This window comes from Hemibagrus wyckioides, linkage group LG07, assembly GCF_019097595.1.
Source record: "Hemibagrus wyckioides isolate EC202008001 linkage group LG07, SWU_Hwy_1.0, whole genome shotgun sequence".
Lineage (NCBI taxonomy): Eukaryota > Metazoa > Chordata > Actinopteri > Siluriformes > Bagridae > Hemibagrus > Hemibagrus wyckioides.
In genome coordinates, this window is record NC_080716.1 from 16,259,840 (window position 1) to 16,281,110 (window position 21,271).

At 39.9% G+C, this 21,271-nt stretch overlaps 3 protein-coding genes across 14 annotated transcripts in view; 1 reads left to right on the forward strand and 2 right to left on the reverse strand.

Moving 5' to 3' along the window:
- The window catches only part of mark2b (MAP/microtubule affinity-regulating kinase 2b), a 39,331-nt gene extending 31,320 nt beyond the window's left edge, over positions 1 to 8,011 (reverse strand). For 3 of the 10 annotated variants that reach the window (XM_058395664.1, XM_058395655.1, XM_058395654.1), the window contains exon 1: positions 6,859 to 8,009. In XM_058395664.1, the coding sequence (XP_058251647.1) occupies positions 6,859 to 6,909 (51 nt within the window). In that variant the 5' untranslated portion in view covers positions 6,910 to 8,009. Of the gene's footprint in view, positions 1 to 6,422; positions 6,448 to 6,858 lie in introns of those variants that run through there. The other 7 variants (XM_058395657.1, XM_058395656.1, XM_058395659.1 and 4 more) reach the window with 5 other exon arrangements.
- Positions 8,012 to 9,699: 1,688 nt separating this feature from the next.
- On the reverse strand, positions 9,700 to 14,721 carry krcp (kelch repeat-containing protein). Its single transcript, XM_058394028.1, has 13 exons — positions 14,541 to 14,721; positions 13,212 to 13,370; positions 13,040 to 13,112; positions 12,673 to 12,732; positions 12,294 to 12,561; positions 12,032 to 12,154; positions 11,751 to 11,938; positions 11,411 to 11,607; positions 11,131 to 11,222; positions 10,839 to 10,893; positions 10,595 to 10,692; positions 10,214 to 10,308; positions 9,700 to 10,058 (listed from the first exon to the last, which is right to left on the reverse strand). The coding sequence occupies exons 1-13, from the start codon at positions 14,600 to 14,602 to the stop codon at positions 9,933 to 9,935; spliced, it is 1,596 nt and encodes a 531-aa protein (XP_058250011.1). The 5' UTR covers positions 14,603 to 14,721; the 3' UTR covers positions 9,700 to 9,932.
- A 98-nt stretch (positions 14,722 to 14,819) lies between these two features.
- Positions 14,820 to 21,063, forward strand: adad2 (adenosine deaminase domain containing 2). Of its 3 annotated transcripts, none has more exons than XM_058394123.1 (9): positions 14,820 to 14,886; positions 15,996 to 16,423; positions 16,769 to 16,885; positions 16,994 to 17,144; positions 18,152 to 18,316; positions 19,466 to 19,680; positions 19,828 to 20,062; positions 20,152 to 20,284; positions 20,457 to 21,063. In XM_058394123.1, the coding sequence occupies exons 1-9, from the start codon at positions 14,849 to 14,851 to the stop codon at positions 20,565 to 20,567; spliced, it is 1,593 nt and encodes a 530-aa protein (XP_058250106.1). In that variant the 5' UTR covers positions 14,820 to 14,848; the 3' UTR covers positions 20,568 to 21,063. The 3 variants fall into 3 exon arrangements, with proteins under 3 accessions (XP_058250106.1, XP_058250107.1, XP_058250105.1); XM_058394124.1 differs by having other exon boundaries at positions 15,996 to 16,372; positions 16,757 to 16,885; XM_058394122.1 differs by having other exon boundaries at positions 16,757 to 16,885; positions 20,457 to 21,062.
- Positions 21,064 to 21,271: the final 208 nt, after the last annotated feature.

Consider the following 21,271-nt stretch of genomic DNA (forward strand, 5'->3'; position numbering starts at 1 on the left):
ACCTAGACAAAATATATAGATCTTTATTTATTGTGTTTCTTTCTGTTCATCGAATAGTGCACCAACGTTAACCACATACTGCGTTTCATTTTGACCTTGGTTCAGAGGGGTGTGTGCGTATGTGGTTGAGTAAAGTATGCAAATTAGCATGTACTTCTTAGCTGCTGGACTGGCTGCCAGGAGCAGGCTAAAGTGAATGTAGACTCTGCGAGCCTCACTAGAATACACTGTATAGGCCGAGGCCCTAATAGCTTAGCATTAAAACACAAAAGTTCTAACTGGTGTCTAAAAGCTAAACAGATTTCAATTAGTTCTGCTCAAAACACACACACACACCAAGAATCAACCGGTGTGCTTTCATCGTTCATTCACTATAAGAAAACTAGGTTTTTACCAGACATATAAAGTGATTTGTGTTCATTCATATCAAAGTGACCAAATTCGAGCCTGGAAGTGCTTGCTGTTAAGCCGATAAGCCAAATCGTGTGTATTAAATTAGTACTTTGCTAAACTCCGCACATACACACACACGCTTTCTCTCATCCACAGGGCAGAGGAAGAAAGGGATTTACAGCTAATAACCTCTGCTCCAAACCATCAGATGTCACCTCGTCAGCATTTGTCTTAATTGACATTATAAAAGGCATGAGCTGCGTAGAAACCTCTGCCAAGGACAGCACAGGTCAGTCTGCAGACTCTTGCAAGTGTTTCTTCATGTTGTATAATGCTATGGTCATTTTCATTTTAGTTATTTTTGCCATAACAATTCAGCCCCTATAGATCGTAGATGTGGGTCATACAACGAAAACATCATTTAGACATTTAGTAAGAAACATTTAGTCATCTAGGACCAAGAATATAAAAATTTACTGCAATACTTTTAACAAATAAACAGCCAGCTTTGGCACCGTGTAAACGTGTTAAACGTGTGGATGCACTCTGACTAGTCCAACATACCACAGATTCATCAATTAAATTACAACATACGCTGTACACGAGTAATACCTCTTTCTGGAAACACAACATATCTTTGAGTGCATTTATTCAGGTGCAAGTCTGTGGTATTCACACAAATCACATAATGCATGCCTAAGGCCCAATATATACCAACCAGGCATAATATTATGACCACCTGCGTAATTGTGTTGGTCTCTTTTTTGCTGCAGAAACAGCCCTGATCCATCCTGCACTGTGTATTCTGACACCTTTCTATAAGAACCAGCATTAACTTCTTCAGCAATTTCAGCAACAGTAGCTCGTCTGTTGGATCGGCTCACACGGGTCAGCCTTCGCTCCTCACGTGCATCAATGAGCCTTCGCCGTCCATGACCCTGTTACCGCTTCACCACTGTTCCTTCCTTGGACCACTTTTGATAGATACTGACCACTGCAGACCGGGAACACTCCACAAGAGCTGCAGTTTTGGAGATGCTCTGATCCAGTCGTCTAGCCATCACAATCTGGTCCTTGTCAAACTCGCTCAAATCCTTACACTTGCCCATTTTTCCTGCTTCTAACACATCAACTTTGAGGACAAAATGTTCACTTGCTGCCTAATATATCCCACCCACTAACAGGTACCATGATGAGGAGATAATCAGTGTTATTCACTTCACCTCTCACTGCTCATAATGTAATGCCTGATCGGTGTAGTTCATGCCACCAAACAAAAATGAACAAAGAAAACCTTTTATATAAGAACAATGCTGTGATTATATTAATTTAGTAAAATTTGCAACATTGCATGAATAAAAAAAGTTTAACACCACCATTTTCTAGAACTAATCTAACATTAATGATAGGGGTATATTAATTATCTTTTGCGCATATATATATATATATATATATATATATATATATATATATATATATATATATATATATATATATATATATATATATATATATATAGATAGATAGATAGATAGATAGATAGATAGATAGATAGATAGATAGAGAGAGAGAGAGAGAGAGAGAGAGAGAGAGAGAGAGAGAGAGAGAGAGAGAGAGAGAGAGGAGACAAGTTTTAACTAACCTGACTTATGAATACTGTGTTTTTCACAGTTTTTCAGTTTTGCATACTGTGTCTTTTATTAATACATTAAAATTTGTTTTTATAATAGATTGCACAGGCAGATCATGAACAGATGTGGATAATAGCTGAAGCTACATACAATTTTAAGGTGGTTTCACCTAAAAATACAATGGCTTTTAATACTGTGTTAAATTCAATGTAATTGTTCATTATATGAAACAAAATTTTTGGTTTGGGTTTCAAGGTGGAAAGGTGAACAAAAAATAAAAAAATATATGTGCACAATTATCACTATTCTCTATCTTCCTTCACCGTATTTATTTATTTAGTAAGCTGTAATAATTTATTTATTTTTTTACACTGAAAGAAGTCCCAGGATGACTTTGAGAGCTTGATTTGTGAAATATCGACTCTTGGAAAAGTTGAGTTACTTCTCAGCATGCTTTCAATTCAATTTGTCTTGTTTTTATAAATTCAGCAGTAGCCTTCCAATTGAAGAATTAGTTCCTGCCGTTAACCGTGATAATCCTGACCTTACTGTGATACTGTCACGCATCAGGATCCCTCCAATCGTGCCACATGCAGTATCCATCATATCTTGGCCTATTTGGCAATATTCAGTCTTTCATCTAAACACACTACTATGACAAAAATGAATGTTATGCATGAGTCTTGTGGTTGATTTAAGATCAGCTGACATACAAAGGATGTGAGAGGAAGAGGTGATAAATCTTGACTTTAATCATCTGTGACTGATTCTTTCAGTATTGACATGTGGTGTAAACACTGATCACCCAGTGTGAAATGTTAAATGTCACCCTTTCAAGAAAGAAAGAAAGAAAGAAAGAAAGAAAGAAAGAAAGAAAGAGCTACTTGCACAGTGGATGATGTACTGCACTGTTGACAATCTGCTGTTTAATCTCATGGTCATGACTACCCAAAGTCAGAGAGAATTGAAGGTTGTGTCCCAAACCACATAAAACACAGCGAGGATGAAGCCTCATCTGTAATGACAATTATTTTAGTGCAGAAATATGCCGCCTGGGACACAGCACACGTTTCCTCAATATTACGCATACATCATGATAATAAATACTTTATTGTGCACATGGCTGTGATGGCACACTTATGGACTGTCGGGTGAAAGAGCAAAAAACACTCGGGGTTGCTCCGCTCTAGTCTCACAGCATGGTGCTTTGTTGCTTTGCGTCTATCTGCATCGGGGATCGTGCTACGCATTAACGAGGCGGACAAATGCAAACTAGCCCACTAAAGGAGCGTAGAAAGCAAAACCATCACCTTTACCCAATGTGTGTGTTGTCACTCTGTGTGTTTACATTATCTCAATATCAGATGGAAAATGAATGGAAGGCAGAACCTTAGAATACTGGGGTCAAACTCTGTATTTAGTTACGCTGGTGTATAAAGTCAATGCTTACAAATTTCCCATGAATCGTGATCTGTTGTGAAGAATTTTATTCTTCCCTGACACAATAATCAATTCATTGATGATGGAAATTGCTACAATTACATTCATTCTGGGAAACCAGAGCAGGTTTATACTACTTCCCATTTACTGCAAACATCTTACAGTAAGCATCTTATGTTCTACACCAGAGCTGACTAATAAGCAAGTAAAGCTTATAGCCGTTGCATATATCAATTATTTCACATCTAATCAATATCAACTAATTTCTGACAGACTTGTGATTTCCACCAGTCATGGAAACCAGACAAAATACAGCAGGAGCAGCTATCTTAAAGAGAGAGTTACACACTTCCGAAGCAAATTTTGCATCATCTTTCCTAAAATTGTGGAACATAAGTGCGACTACACATTTCCCAAAATGAGTATTAGCAGCAAAACTATAAACATCAACTCTGTCTCCAACTGCTTCAAGGTTTCAGGGGTTGCAACCCACATGTTGTTCATCTAATTGAACTAGTTCATGCTAAAACTCTACTAACATTAGTTTAACCTCTATTAAGAAGATCAACTGCACTTATCTGCCTGCTTGCTATTTTTCAATGTAATAACTAATTTTACATTTTCACTGGCTATGGACACAATTCATTTCAGCTCTTGACCTGCACAGACTGCTAGACTTTGTAAGTTGAATACAGACGTGTAGCCAGGAATTCATTTGAAGAGATGGGGTGAGGAAATATACTAAATGTAATATAATCACCGCAAGAGCTGTTCGATTATATTAATAAGTGCGACACTCACAACTTTTCGGATTAGGTATCGAAACAATAAAATAACATGCTAGCACTCCAGCAGCAATGGTATCTGACTCTAGAAAACCAGATCTATGGGAAAAAATACATGATCCTGATTGTCACCATAGCAGCTGGTAGCCAATAACATGTGACAAACCAAATTAAAGCTGCTTGATGCTGACCTTTTATGAACATCATCACAGCGAAAATGTCATCTGACTCTTATATAATCAGCGGTGCTGTTCGCGGGACATGTTAAGCACCAACGGAAAAGCCCTCGCTGTTCTTGTGGTTTAAAATACATGATATGTGGACACTTGACCATCACTCCCATATGTGAACCTTCTCAAAGCTGTTACCACAAAGTAACATACAGAATTGTCTTTGCATGTTGTAGCATTACAATTTCCTTTAAATTGGAACTAAGAAGCCAAAACATGTGACAGCATGACAATACACCTGTGCACAAAGTGAACTCCATGAAGATTCACTTCACTGCCAAAAGTTTTGGGACACCGCTCCAAATTTCCTTTATCAGGGGGTTGGACTTAGTTTCAGTGAAAGGAACTCTTAATGCTTCAGCATACCAAGACATTTTGGACAATTTCATGCTCTCAACTTTGTGGGAACAGTTTGGGGATGACCGCTTCCTGTTCCAACATGACTGCACACCAGTGCATAAAGCAAAGTCCATAAAGAGTTCCTTTCACTGGAACTATGAGGCCAAGCCCAACCCCTGAATTCCATGATTTGGACATGTGTCCCAAAACTTTTGTCAATATAGTGTACAAAGCTTTGACACGGTTGGAAAGAGCTTCAGCAAGCCAAAATCTAGTAGAAAGCCTCCTCTGAAGTGTAAAGGTTACTATAACAGCAAAGTAGAGACTAAATCTAAAACAAGATGTTCAACAAGCACATATGGGTGTGATGGTCAGGTGTCGACAAACTTTTGTCTACAGAGTGTATTTCCACGCCCTCCAAGTGACCTGAAACTAGACAGGCAGGAAATTACAGTGTGTGTGTGTGTGTGTGTGTGTGTGTAATCAACTGCATACATTCATCAAAAGAGGTCGGAAGCATGACGCTTTATTCCTAGTCTAAACTAGTGGAAACTAGTTCCCTTAGCTGTTTGCAGCCTTATTCTGTACAAAACCAAAAGCGAATATATATATATATAAACGAGACACCGAAAATCTTGGACGTCTGACTATATTCAGAGTGTCGTGGCTAGCATGTTTTGATAAATGTGCAACTGTCAAACTATCAGAGCAGAGCCAATCTAGTGAGTAAATGTAATCTCACATGAAATGGAAAAACACCAGTATTTCATCAAGTCTTGAGTGAGATTTGACAGACCGGCTCCAGGTGAATTTTGATTACGTCAGTGGAAGCAAACAAATCACATGCATTCTACAATGCATCAACGGTAGTATACGGTCACTTTTTTGGCTCAGTGTACAGAATCAAGACATAATACAATTCCCTAGTATTTTTTTTTTTTTTTTTACAAAATTACATTTCTGGTATTTGGAAGACACCCTTATCCAGAGCGACTTACATTTTATCTTATTGATGCAACTGAGTATTTGAGGGTTAAGGGTTTTGCTTAAGGGGCCCAGCAGTGGCAGCTTTGGTGGACCTGGGATTCAAGCTCAGCAATCATCTGATCATTAGTCCAGCCGCTTAACGACTAAGCTACCACATCCCACCACAAATCAAATATAAATTTCATTCTGATTTTCAGGCACATGTTCAAATTTGCCTCCTGCCTTAAGCATACAAGGGGCACGTGTGATTCAGGTGTGGACCGTTCAACCATAAAAGTACAGCACATCAGTCCGACATGGCTGCCACGCTAGTTCACGTTGTTCAGGGTTCTTATGGAGCTCAGGCTCACCCACGTTTCAGTGGAATGATTAACACCACTGACTCATCATTCTCACCCTGAACCTCTGAAAGCAGACGCTCAAGACTAGCTTTCAGTGGGAGTGAGAGCTACTTGTGTGGGATTCCAGGAAATAAGGGAGGAAGAAAAAAAAGAAAAAAAAGCCTGCAGCTCTTGTTTCATTAAATCACTGAGCTCTGATACACCATACCTCTCATTAGACACTATTCAGTCAGGTGTATTAACATTAGTAAATCACTGAGCGGAGAAATACTCAGCCTTCTTCCTGTAGTTCAAACTCCACACAGGAAATGTTGAAAGATCTTTTCAGTTTATGACACTGTAATAGGGACTGGAGATAAAGAAACGAGATGAGAAAGACATACGTATACTGCTTCCTTTTCAGTAATACATTTCATTTAAGCCACAGGAAGAGAGAACAAGGCCAGAAATACTTTGTTTAGCCTTGTTTAGTATTCATCTTCAGAAAAGAAAACATGTTGGAAAATATCAGTACTAATATGGTAACTGATCTAAAAATTGTGCTTTGTTTCGGGTTTTTTTTTCCAATAAATGGTGTTCTCTCTCTCTCTCACTCAAACACACACACACACACTTGTAGCATAGAAACCCCTGTGTTCTGGTTAGATTATGATCATACACTGCAGTGTAAACAAATTCACCTGTGAGTGATAAGTAAGCGCTCATATCTCACCTGTCCAGAAGAATGCTCGATGACTCCTAATCCTTGATTCCGGCTTGACATTTGTGAGGAGTTTTCAGAAAGGGTTTAATCTCGCATTTAATAATAAAAAATTAAAAAAAATCGTGCCTGACTAAAACTGTTATTGTGGTTCCCCCCCCGGCCAGGGATGTGAAGAAAGAGGCAGCTAACGCTAGAGCTAGCCACGCAGACACAGATCAACAAGTCCAGTCCCACATTACTTACAAGTACGTGTCCATGTCAAGAGTGGAGGAGGTTATTCACGTGAATTACACTGTAAATAACTGTTTCTGAAACGCCGTGTATGTGACAAACGAGTGTGTAAAACGCTGGTTTCCTTATCGTTAACTTTACTAAGAGAATTAATTAGATTTATCGTCGATATAACCGAATGAAATCAGACTTCGGGGTGTCTAACTTCACGACGCCTCAAGCATATCAACACGACAAAACCATTACAGCACCCATGCTGGAAAAAAAGCAAAAGCTATATATATATATTATATATATAAAAAAAGAAATGTGGAAAAGTATATAAATATTTTCCTAGTATATGAACGTTTAAAAATCAGGCCGAAGTGGGATCAGGTAATGTTAGCTAGCCAGCTAGCTCGCCTTAACTTGACAACCGCTACTGGAAAATGACATACAAACAAATCAGCGCGATCTCGAATGAAAGCGATACCGGCTGAAAAACTCTACGTCAAAGCTTAAGGAGATGATTAAAACCCCAATGTAAGATACGGACTACAGTGTTGTACCGCGCTACCGGAGCAACTAAACCTAATACAGACGAGCACTAGCAGCTGTTAGCTAGCCTTCCTTCCATCCATCCAGCCAAGCGAGCCTTCAGACAGGCGAATCCCCCAAAACTCCGAGATTCCTCCACAGTCCGCCCCGATCCGAGTGCACGCGCTACTCGTTAAAACAATACGATCTACGAGGTACGCAGCAAACTATCTACTGTTCAGGGTAATGTCCAAAGTCGTCGGGTTGTAAAAGAAAAAATCCATTATTCGCACCGTTTATTAAGTCGCTTTCTTCCTTCAAGCGAGTAAGAGCAGCGGCGGTTCAGGCTGGTGAATAAAGTGCGGAATACCGGAACAACGCGAAGCAACATGGCCGGCCGCCGCGCAGTGGAGGGGCGGGAAACATCACCTCAGCTCAGCTCCTGCTGCCTCTACCCACAATAACACCGAGCTCAGTGCAGACTGAGGCTGACACCCAGCGTCCTAACTCAATAACATAGAGGCCATTTTCTCAGGTATCCTTCCTAGCAGACACTTACGCAATATCCAGTCCGTCTCGCTCTCATTCCCTTTTTTAACAATATTCCCGGTGGATTCCGGGAACACAAGTGGGAATACATCCTGCATGGGACGTCAAGCACATACATACACTATATTGCCAAAGGCTTTGGGACACCCCTCCAAATCACTGAATAATTCAGGTGTGGTTTTTCAGGGGTTGGGCTTGGCCCCTTATTTCCAGTGAAAGGAACTCTTAATGCTTCAGCATACCAAGACATTTTGGACAATTTCATGCTCCCAACTTTGTGGGAAAAGTTTGGGGATGACCCCTTCCTGTTCCAACATGACTGCACACCAGTTCATAAAGCAAGGTCCATTAAAGACATGGATGAGAGAGTTTGGTGTGACTGGCCTGCACAGAGTCCTGACCTCAACCCTTCGAGATTAATCAGAGCAGAGACTGCGAGCCAGACCTTCTCGTCCAACATCAGTGCCTGACCTCACAAATGCACTTCTACAGGAATGGTCAAAAATTCCCATAAACACACTCCTAAACCTTGTGGAAAGCCTTCCCAGAAGAGTTGAAGCTGTTATAGTTGCAAAGGGCTCCCTATTAAATTCATGTGCATTTGTGCACTGGTGTGCAGTCATGTTGGAACAGGAAGCGGTCATCCCCAAACTGTTCCCACAAAGTTGGGAGCATGAAATTGTCCAAAATGTCTTGGTATGCTCAAGCATTAAGATTTCCTTTTGCTGAAACTAAGGGGCCAAGCCCAACCCCTGATTTCAATGATTTGGAGGAGTGTCCAAAAACCTTTGGAAATATACTGTATTAAAACTAACTCGCACCTAGGGGCAGTTTATCATAGACAGTCCACTTTAGCAGAATGGGTTTTTTGGGGGGAATTTGAGAGAAAACCCACACAGGTGTGAGGAGAACGTGTAGAAACTTAGGCTTAAACCAAGAATCCTGGAGATGTGTATGTTACCTGCTGTATCTAATCTGTCCATAAACAGAAATAGGCCAGGATGTTCAGTAACACGGATGCACTTGTATCAGACATATCAAGTGCAGCAGCAATGCTGAGATTTTTTTTTTTTTTTAAACACTTGCTCATCTTTTTACACACACACGCACACGTGTTAGTCTTCCAATGCTTCTACTGGGTCTGTTTCTACCCACACGACTTCTGTTAGATGGAAATTTTTGGATATGGATATATCAACCTATGATTACAAGTGACAATTATGGTGTTTAAAACCCATAACTCTTCAGAACCTGATCTGTATAAGAACAACATCTAGCACAATTACAGTGTGATTTCTCTGCTCAGAGTGGTGCTTTTCTTTAGTGGACTGAGTAGAGGCTACTTGATAAATTGTGTATGTCTAATGAATGCAAAATCTGCAAGACTATAAGGAAGCTCGGCCCATGTTTTTAAAAAAAAAAGGACTATTAAAGATGAATAAATAATTTTGGAACAGCAAATATGCCACAACAACAGTTTCTGTACAGTACAGACTTTTTATTAATAATAATAATAATAATAATAATAATAATAATAATAATAATAATAATATTATTATTAAAACACCTTTAAAACATATTCAAACAATGTCTTTCACTTGTGTTCACATAAGAATTGAAGCCTTTTATTATTATTATAAAATGCCACATCAGCATAGGTCCTATGGCTAATTTCTATTTAAGACATCATAAAAATTCTGAAACAAATGTATAACATAAAATCTTTGAAGCATGACAAAACAGGTACATCCATTTAATATTCAGTGCCTTTACCAAAGCTGGAAGTATTATTTACACAGCTCCTTTACTGGCATAGTGATCAGGTCAGAGAAGAAGCTGCCTTCGTTGTCCCCTCCTCCAAATATGAGCAATGTTTGCGACTCAGCAACCTGCTCTTCATCATCAGAGGAACCCTATAGCAAAAGAAAACAGACAATGCTAAACTTTCATGGCTGCTAAAAAAAAAAAAAAAAAAAAAGAATCCAGAAATACACAACCCACATAAGTGTATGCACATTCTTTACAAGTGAAAGCTTTTATCTGCGAATTCACAAGATGTGTCAGGTACCTTCACACACGCAGTTGCCATGGTGATGATGGAGTGTCCGGCTCTAGGTGTTGAGGTCAACTGACTACATGCCAAAGATGTCCAGCAATTTGTGTCTATTAAACAAAGAGGACAAAATGCAGCTCCACTCAAATCAAATCAAGATGTACCATTTACCATGTCCAGGAAGAAAAATGACCATTTTCTATTAAAATAATTACAGAAACTTTGGACATATTGCTTTATGCTGGGTCAAGATATCAGACTCTCCAATACTTCATGGAATGGTGCATTTAGAAGGTATGGACATTGAACTTGGTAAAGTGGACACTTATCTGCTAAAAAAAAACAAAAAAAAAAACCTGGATATAAAGTGACAGTAAGAAGAACAGCATGTTTCACCTGTGTTGAATATAAATGTGTCACTCAAAGCATCATTTCCGTTGTAGCCTCCATGGACCAAGAAATGTGACTCAGACAGAACAGCACAGCCATGCCAGCTATGACAAAAAAGTAAGGTTAAAGCTGAGTCAGTATTACCAATATAGATATTCAGCAACAATGCATCATAATGCTGAAACAAGACTTCTGTCAGTCAGAGAGGATAGCAAGAACACCATTTAATGAGCAGCAGAGACATTAGTACCTCCTTGGTGAGGGTGCTGATCCACTCGTCTGCACAGCTGAAAACTCCATAAGGCCTTTAAACAAACGAACAAACAAACAAAAACAAATCTCAAAAATTAAATGCATTAAAGTGTGTTCAGTTCAAAATAATTGGGTTTCAGTAGTTTGCAAATACATCAACCAGATTTTGACCACATATTCCATTTTAATGCCCAGGTTATTTTCTTAGGTGTGATTTGAGAGTCACTAGATGTATAAAAGGGCCAGCAGAAGAAAAAACAAATAAGACATTGTGTAAATACAGTTCTTACACAGATCAAGCATGAACATGTCATTGAAACAGACTGGTGTGTCCCAGCCACCAAAAATAAAGATCTTCCCCTGCGTCACACAAGCTGAATGCCTGAATAGAGAAAAAAAATGTAATAATAATGAACAATTATTAAAATTGTTTTCTAAGCAGTAAATACTATAGACAGTTACCCATTAAAATTCAGAGCTAAAAGATTTACATTCATCAGCACAGTTGCTCTGAACTTCATCGCATTATTTGATTACAATTTACAGTTTGTCTTTCCATAAAATACTAACCCAGAGCGTGGAGCAGGCTTGTCTCCATTAACGATGGGCTGATACCAGATGGCCATTTCAGGATTGAAAATGTAGAGAGAGTCACTGCAGCCATCAGGCTCGGGATGGGGACGTGGGAACACACCTCCAAACACAAAAAGCTCTCCTCTGAACAGAGTGCAGCTGTGATAGGCCAGAGGAGGAACTTTACCTTGTGCCTAAAAAAGTGAAAACAACAAATAATCTTTCCTGACCTTTATTCAATTTTCCCTGTATACCCAGAAACCTCTTCCACTGGCCATCAAATTAAAGACAAATAAGCTTTGACTTTTAATAAAAAAAAAAAAAAGTTTTGTAATACCTCCACCATAGTCCAGCGCCAGCTCTGTGTATCTAAAATATGGACGTCATTGAACCATTTCTTATGCTTGGACCCGCCAAACACAAAGATCCGTTTTGAATCGGGGTCATAAGTCGCTGTGTGGCCAATCCGAGCCTCTGGTGTGGGGCCCTCGGCCAGAGTTTCAGCAGGGACCCATGACAAGTCCTCTGAATATAAAGATGAAGAACAGTGAGAAATGCACAGGAGAAAAAAAAAAACCCAACTGGCCTGTTGTAAAAGCAATTCATATCCAAACTCACCTGTACACAGCTTCCAAATGGGATCCTTGCAGAACTGCATTCGTGCACCTTGTCCTCCAATAAGTATGGCTGTCTGAGGGTCAATCGGACAGAGGGTCTGACCCCACCGGCCTGATGGACCATCTATTAAAGTTTAAAAGGACACATAATGAGGATTTTATATAAAACCATTCTGCTATGTTAATGTACATTAATGCATTTATATAAAAAGTATTTAAAAAGAACTTTAATACATTTATTGTATATGTAGAGACACACTCACCAGTCTGGGTGGGAGCTTTAGTTTGTTGTTTTCCTTTAGCTTTAGGTATTGGAGGAGTGCGGCTGGTGCTCTGCTCTTCTTTTTGCTGGAACAGACGTGTTTGTCCTGTGCGGGCATTGTTCTTGCCTCGCCGCTGTGGTGTTACCTTTTCTGAAGAGTTTGGGCAAATATTCTCTTGGCCTCTTATGTCCTCTCCCTCTTCTTCCTCTCCTCGTGACCGTTTTCTCTTCCCCAGTCCTGCTCGAGGTGCCACACTTGTGGTGTTGCACTAAAAATGATAGAAAAATTAGAAGGCATATTCCCCCATTAGCTTAAACATGAAACTGATGAAGCAGCATGCACATAAACTAATGAAGTGGAATTCAGAGAAAGACCTCACCTCTGGAGTGTATTCCTTTTGTGTGATGGTAAGTGCTGGATCAAGCAACTCAGTTTTAATCTGAGAAAAACAGACACAAAAATTGGTTATATTTAATATTTAAATATTTAGATTTTAGCATTAGCCTCCTGGTGGTCCAGTGGCAGGATCCCACGCTCTCACTGCTGCAGCCCGGGTTCGATTCCTGGGCAGGGCGCTAACCCAGCCACTGAAGAGTTAACTCTCAGTGCTGGTCACAATCCCAGATTAAATGGGAGGGTTGTTTCAGGAAGGGCATCAGGCATAAAACATGTGCCAAATCGAAAAAATGTGGACCTACAACAACATTTAGAATTTAGCATTAGTGAAGATTTCAGATAGCACTCACCCCCTCGATATTAACATTTAACGTCGCTCCATCACTCCATACACCATCTTCTCCTAACTCCCAAGAAACACATCTGATGTAAAACATTCAGATAGATTATTAGAATTCAACAAATCCTTACTTTCACAGGAAGATGAAAAAAATTAAGACAACTTTGTGCAAGTACTCTTACTTGTTGAATGGTGTTAATTTGCTCAGAGTGATAAGCATGTCTTTCTCATCATTGAGCTCGACTGAAACACTACTACAGTTTTCCCATCTTCCTCTAGTAAAGAGTACAATCTGCGGGACACTTGGCTCTATTACAGATCTGCCCACAGGTCCTCGAAGACTGCAATTAAGAATGAAGATGTTAGGCCAGTATCCAGATAAACAACATCAGTATGTGCATGATAAAAAACATAATAGAAATCATCTTAAGTAATCACCTGGGGGGTGTGTGTGTGTGTATGTATTATATATATATATATTTACACATACATATACACACACACATACTGATCAGGCATAACATTATGAGCAGTAACAGGTGAAGTGAATAACACTGATGATCTCATCATGGCACCTGTTAGTGGGTGGGATATATTAGGCAGCAAGTGAACATTTTGTCCTCAAAGTTGATGTGTTAGAAGCAGGAAAAATGGGCAAGTGTAAGGATTTGAGCGAGTTTGACAAGGACCAAATTGTGATGGCTAGACGACTGGATCAGAGCATCTCCAAAACTGCAGCTCTTGTGGGGTGTTCCCAGTCTGCAGTGGTCAGTATCTATCAAGTTGTCCAAGGAATGAACAGTGGTGAACCGGTGACAGGGTCATGGGTGGCCAAGGGTCATTGATGTACGTGGGGAGCGAAGGCTGGCCCGTGTGATCCGATCCAAGAGATGAGCTACTGTTGCTGAAATTGCTGAAGAAGTTAATGTTGGTTCTGATAGAAAAGTGTCAGAATACACAGTGCATGATGGGTCAGGGCTGTTTTGGCAGCAAAAGGGGGACCAACACAATATTACGCAGGTCAAAACGTTATGTCTGGTCAGTGTATGCACTGGGGGGAAAAAAAACCTCTCTGTAGTGCTGTAGTGTGGACTACATGGCCTGATGAGGACTGCCTATAAATTCCAACTACAGTGAGACATAATGGAGTGGACTTCTAAGAAAATACATTAAGCAGAAACATTTCATAATAGGATAAGGAAATGTTGGTTTTAGCTTTAAAACCCCTGTAGCGTCTATTTGATAAGTGGAGCTAATGACTTGACAATGAAATGGGTTTAGAAGGGTCTTTCCTTGTTTGGTCTAGACGCACTAAAAGTCTGATCAAACCGCCTCACAAACATGACAAATTACATGAATTTAACAAAACTATGACTTGTTTGAAAGCTGATCCTACGGTAATATTTTGGGTAACGGCCATAACATAAACACCACCATCTTGATCTGTAAATAAACAAACAAACAAACAAACAGACGCTATGATCACTTCAATAGCCACTTGTTTGTCTTACTTTGCAATCCTCTGCGGCGGTTCGTCTGCTCCAAAGACCGCATAAACAGCGAAATCCTCCATGCTTTTCCGTCAATATCCTAATTTGCAAGATAAAATCTTGAAATTTTATATTTATATCGCACTGGACAAACAGCGACAGCAGCACATCTCCCGCCAACTCTGAGTTCAATCTGAATGTGGCGCCACAACTTAGGCGGAAGTTAGAGTGGCCCCGCCTCCCATGTGATTGACAGGCGTTTCAGCCTATAAGAAACATCTAGTAATATTATTATTATTAGGGAAAACGTGAGCATTGTGTAAGGAGCAATGTTTGTTTGGGATAAAAGTTTGCTAACGAAGAAACGGTGCGTTAAAATATCTGGGGGGCAAAAAAGATTCAGGGACGTTAATATGTCTTTCTCTTTAACATACATTTGTTGTGTGCCATTACTTCTTAAAATCCTTGTTACCTGATTGTACAGTTTATTGACGCTTGCAGCATTCTAACGTTAGCTTATTGTCTTGTCTACAGTTTGCTCTGTGAATAATAATAATAACTCCACTGTAAAGTCATATTTGTACATCTACCACGTTTACTATGTTTATATTGGGATTAGTACATATGATTAAGTGGTAGTCATAACTATTTTGTAAATGCATGATATGTACTTGATTTTTTTTAGTACACTGTATTGGCAAAAGTTTTGGGATACCGCTCCATATCATTTAATTCAGGGGTTGAGTGAAAGTATCTCTTAATGCTTCAGCATACCAAGACATTTTGGACAATTTCATGCTCCCAACTTTGTGGGAACAGTTTGGGGATGACCCCTTCCTGTTCCAACATGACTGTACACCAGTGCACCTCAACCTGATAGAACACCTTTGGGATGAATTAGAGCAGAGACTGCGAGCCAGACCTTCTCATCTAACATCAGTGTCTGACCACACAAATGCACTTCTAGAGGAATGGTCAAAAATTCCCATAAACACACACCTTAACCTTGTGGAAAGCCTTCCCAGAAGAGTTGAAGCTGTTATAGCTGCAAAGGGCAGGCCAGCTCCACATTAAATTCATGTGCATGTAAAAGAAGACGTCCCAGTTTTGGCCTGGCTCACAGTCTCCAGTCTAATTCATCCCAAAGGTGTTCTATCAGGTTGAGGTCAGGACTCTGTGCAGGACAGTCAAGTTCCTCCACACCAAACTCCCTCATCCATGTCTTTATGGACCTTACTTTGTGCACTGGTGTACAGTCATGTTGGAACAGGAAGGGGTCATCCCCAAACTGTTCCCACAAAGTTGGGAGCATGAACTTGTCCAAAATGTCTTGGTATGCTGAAGCATTAAGAGTTCCTTTCACTGGAACTAAGGGGCCAAGCCCAACCCCTGAAAAACCACACCTGAAATCAATGATTTCAAGGGGTGTCCCAAAACCTTTGGCAATATTGTATATATAACTATATCTTCCTACAGGATCATCATGGATCCCAAAACCAGTGAAGGAGGGAAACGCCTTCCCAGAATAGCTGCTTCTCTGGTCATGCGCTTCCCCTCAGAGAGGGAACCCAGCTTCAGTGGGCAAAGGGCAAGCTTGAGGCCTCCTCCTGCTTCATTGACTCCACCTGACCTTGAATTTGGTGATTTTCCCGACCCTTCAGCAGGATCCGGATCCAAGTCACCGGACGCCCTGGATTCAGCTCCATCAGAGGAGTCCCATCTCTCTGGACTGCAGTCTGAGAGAGTCCAAATGCTGACTTCCCCAACCTTCATGGAGGACGATAATGAGTCAGAAGAGGAATGCCTTTCTCTTGAGAGTCTAAACAGCCCTTCTGAAGGGAATATCCTATCAGGTCAGGTCGATACAGCTGAGTGCTCCCCTAAAAGGGGAAAGAGGATTGGAGGTCAGCTGGATTTGTCATTTGATATTCATAGTAATTTTAATATGCTGTGTGTGTAATTTATATTCACATTTATGTCACAAAGGTTTCTTGAAAAGGGGAAATGAACACTTTTTTAAAGCAAAATTTAGCATTATTAACAAATATTTCAAAACTACATGATGGCTGTTTCTTTGTAAACACACACACACAGTCATGTCTCCCAACTTTTCTCAAATTTTGATAAAAATTGGTACTCTCCCCTATGCAGAATCTTTTGGGACACAAATTTGGAGACACATAGTTGTGGAGAATGTCTGTAACATTAAGATATCCATTCCCTGGAACTGATTTCAGTGAGGTTCACAGAGTGGCACAGGAATCGCATTGCGGCCCTGTGTAGTGAGCGCTTTAACAAACTGCTGAGGGAATGTCCTGAGTACCACAGTACTAAAAGCTGCCTTGCTGCATTCGTCCTGGAGAGAGGTTTGTGTGATGCAGAGACTAAATAACTTGGCTGTGTAGAATGTAGACACAGTTTGCATTTGTACAGCTGCAAACATAGTGGCTTGTAAATTTCTGCATATGTAACAGAGGTGACTGACACGGGAGGACGGTGTTGTGAGCAATATGAAGTGGTGGCATTGGGCACAGGGCAGAACTGCTGCAGTGGTTGGCACTGTTTCACAGGTTCCGTCATCCATGACTGCCATTGCATCGTCATTGCACGCAGAGCCCTTAAAAGGTAAGGCAAAAAAGCAGTTTTAAAGACTAAATAATTAAGTGCCAGCCCAGTGACGGTGTAGCAACTTCAGATTTATTTAATAGAAATAAATAGTATCAATGCAGCAAGTCTATTAGAAGATTAGTCACAATGCAGTTGGGTTTCTGTGTGTTGAGTATCTTGCTTCTGTCTTTAGCTGCTGGTGAGCAGATTGTTAGGGAAAGAGGATGGGTGTGTGACCCCTGCTAAACAAACCTCTACACAATAACTGGTACAGAGTAAAACATCTGCTCAGATAACAAATTATGGACTCCGATCAGATCAGCAACAGCAACATGACTCTTTCCCTGTTAATCACGTTTCAAGTCAGGCATTCAAGTCTAAGCAGTGTTTGTGAATGTTTTGGGACATAGCTTTTGGTGGGAGCACTAGACAGTGCTATTTGTTTGAATTTTGCGCTTGGATATAGCTACCTTCAGCTGCTTAGTCAAAAATAGTTGACTGTATTTTCAACCCAGTGTCCAAGATGTACAATGATAATGTTGTCTGTATTTTGGATCTGTTGTGCCATTCCGGTACATTTTTTTTAAGTTAGTTTAGTTAATTTATTAATATTTCTAAAAGAAATGCTCTAAATAATGCTTGTGCTAAATCTTTGGCAGACATCCTTATCCAGAGCAACTTACTTTTTTTTATCACATTTTATACAACTGAGCACTGGAGGGTTAAGGGCCTTGCTCAGAGGCCCAGCAGTGGCAGCTTTGTGGACCTGGGATTCACACTCACAACCTTCTGATCAGTAGTCCAACACCTTCACCACTAAGCTACCACATCCCACATTATATTTCTTTCACGTCCTACATTACTATATGGGCAAAAGTTTGTGGACACCTTACAATCATCCCCATATGTGGGCCTTCCGCCACACGAAAGCACATTATTGTCTAGAATGTCTTTGTATACTGTAGCTTTTTTTGTATACCCTAGCAAATGTTCATATCTGTGTTTTGTTTTGTGTTTTTAATCAGATATTTGTATAAGCAGCTCATGTTGTTCTACAGCTCTGAGCCAGAGCTTCGAGAGCATTCTATATTTCAGAGCGCTCCTACAGAGCTGCTGCTTCAGCTCAAACCAAAGAACTACCTGCACCTCTACACCAACCAGACCCCGAAAGGAGCAGCACAATACATCATGTGAGTGACGGAGAGCATATCTGTGAGAAAATACAAACATTTTTTAAAAATAGGTAAACTTTTATATTTGTTCATTTTGCATTAACAATTAAAGGTGTATGTTTACTCTGTGAAGCTTAGAATGGCTAAAGTATAAACACCAACCTGACTATCTAAATTAATAGAAACCTTTACTAGCTAATCAAGTAAACTTTTCTCTTGACACATTCTATTACACCATACCAAGACATTTTGGACAATTTCATGCTCCCAACTTTGTGGGAACAGTTTGGGGATGACCCCTTCCTGTTCCAACATGACTACACACCAGTGCACAAAGCAAGGTCCATATAGACATGGATGAGTGAGTTTGGTGTGGAGGAACTTGACTGGCCTGCACAGAGTCCTGACCTCAACCCGGCAGAACACCTTTGGGATGAATTAGAGCAGACACTGCCAGCCAGGTCAAAACTGGGACGTCTGCCTTTTCATGCACATGTATTTAATATGGAGTTGGCCCGACCGTTGCAGCTATAAGCATTTGTGAAGTCAGGCACTGATGCTGTATGAGAAGGCCTGGCTTGCAGTCTCCACTCAAATATTGAACCTTGCTTTGTGCGCTGGAGCGCAGTAATGTTGGAACAGGAAGGGGTCATCCCCAAACTCTTACCACAAAGTTAGGAGCATGAAATTGTCCAAAATGTCTTAGTATGCTGAAGCATTAAGAGTTCCTTTCATTGGAACTAAGGGGCCAAGTCCAACCCCTGAAATACCACACCTGAATACAATGATTTGGAGGGGTGTCCCAAAACTTTTGCCAATATAGTGTAGTTTGTCAAGTTTACCTGCGTTACTTGTTTTTGTTGTTGGACTTTGCATGTTTGCAACAGTCATACTTGACATCTATGTTATTCTGAATAGACAGAAGTCAGTAGTTGCACTGTCCAAGTGACTTTCATTCACCCTAGAATCTAATGTTTATGTGACAGGAAGGCAGCAGGTTAGAGCAACTTAGTGGTTGAGATATTTTTAAAAAACTAAGCAAGTCTAAGTCTGGAGAACGCTTAGCTTTCGTATAGCTATAGGTCAGACATTTTGTCCAAAGGTTAATACAAATTTACTAAAAATGTAATGATTGCTGGTCAGTAATGAAAATGGTTATCTTCACAGGAAGTCCCACAGCAGTGGTTACCAATCACTGAAGCTGCAATGCCATGCCAAAGGCTCTCTGATTCCTGCTGCCTTCCTGTCTCCAAGTATCTGGGGTGCTCGCATCTGCTGCATGTCTGACAGTGCAAAACTCACACGCTGGACTGTCACAGGAGTTCAGGGAGCACTTCTGAGTCACTTCATTAAGCCACTGTACATCACCAGTGCTGTTCTTGGTGAGTGGCTACATTGTGCTGGAGGGTTTGTGGTTCCTGAGGCATTTAGGAAAACTCATTTTATTCTCAATGCAGTATGCACCTCAGATGGTTTATGTTAATGGCTTTCTTTCCCTTTTGTTTATTTGTTTTTGTTTTTCTGTCCAGGTGATACTAGCCATTGCTCTGATATAGTGTCTGACACCATCAATAAGCGCCTGGGGACTGGTCTGAAAGACGTCCTGATCCCACCATACCAACAAACTACCATCTTCTTCCAGAATGGAGAGAACATGGGACCAGATGTAAGCTCAGACTATTGCCAAAAACTCAGTGTTAACTGGTGTCTGGGAGACTCCAGCATTGAGATTCTAGACAGCACAACTGGTTACGCCATCAGTTGGTAAGGCTTAACTGTTCACGAGGTGAACTATTTCGTAAGAGCTGCTCAGTGTGGTTTTTCTTTCATAACATGCACCAATTTGTTTTCAGCTCTCCTTTTGTAAGTGGACCTGGTTTCTCCAGTAGACTATGTAAAAGAGCACAGTTCTTCAGCTTCCGAAAAGTTGCAGTGCTTTCTGGCCAACAAGAGCTTCTGTCCTTTGCTATCTACCACAAAGCAAAGGTATGGAAGTTTCTGGTTGGGTTTCTGGACACAAGTAAAGTTAAATAAATATTATAAATAGCATCTCTGACTAAAATGAATTTGTATCCAGAAATTGTTTAATAAGGATAATATAAAGTGTGAATGTGGATCTTTTATTGAATTTAATATGCCTTTTTTTTTATTTTTAAAGATGGCTGCCCACCTGTACCAAAAGACCAAAGCTATGGTGAACCAGCAGTTCTTGACCAATAATGCAGGACCATGGAACGCAAAACATCTGGTGGACAGCTTCAGTTGCTGACTTTAATCTCCTCTATTGTTCTTTGTTGAAGGAAATTCATATACATATCAAAAATACACACAGATGCTCAGCCAGAAATGAAACAATACATAAGTGCGTAGGTTTCACTTAATGTTCCGCTTAAATGGCTACTGGTTTTCTTGGTTTTCCAATACAGTTAGTTCTTTAAAAATACTTACAAATATTTAAGCAGTTTCTGTTGATTTATTCTGAATATATAAAACATATTTCTATGTTTGTGTGTGTGTGTGTATATAGTTTTATGTTTTAAGAAGCTCTTATAAATGTTCATTTTCTGTTACTTTTCTGAAAGATACCCAACAGGACTGGACTGGGAATTTAGGTGTTATCCCAGTCTGCATACACTGTGATTGTACCACACACACACACATATATCTATGCACATCACAGCAACCTGGTGTTGATTATTTTCCTATAGTTGCATGTCCTGTTGTATTTCATTTGATCAAAGCCAACAAATCTGTTTCTGTTTAATATTTTAAGTTCTGGAAAAAAAAAAATATAGACAGAATTCAGTAAAAAATTTCAGTTAAACAAATGATGTCATTCATATTGTGAAATTTATTGTGTTTATATTGTTGTATGTGCATTTATGTGACTTAAGAAAAAATAATGCTAAGACACATTTTTAAAACTCTTTATTAGCCTAAATGGGTGTGGTATATCATATATCATGATTTTGT

Excerpts from the sequence above, each read along its gene's own strand:
- adad2 (XM_058394122.1), top strand. The coding sequence starts at position 14,849 with ATGTTTGTTTGGGATAAAAGTTTGCTAACGAAGAAACG. Across the intron at positions 16,424-16,756 it reads AAGGGGAAAGAGGATTGGAG|TGAGGTTCACAGAGTGGCAC; the intron begins GTCAGCTGGATT and ends AACTGATTTCAG. Across the intron at positions 17,145-18,151 it reads GCACGCAGAGCCCTTAAAAG|ATATTTGTATAAGCAGCTCA; the intron begins GTAAGGCAAAAA and ends GTTTTTAATCAG.
- krcp (XM_058394028.1), bottom strand. The coding sequence starts at position 14,602 with ATGGAGGATTTCGCTGTTTATGCGGTCTTTGGAGCAGACGAACCGCCG. Across the intron at positions 13,113-13,211 it reads AAATTAACACCATTCAACAA|ATGTGTTTCTTGGGAGTTAG; the intron begins GTAAGAGTACTT and ends GTTTTACATCAG. Across the intron at positions 10,693-10,838 it reads TCAGCACCCTCACCAAGGAG|CTGGCATGGCTGTGCTGTTC; the intron begins GTACTAATGTCT and ends TTTTTGTCATAG.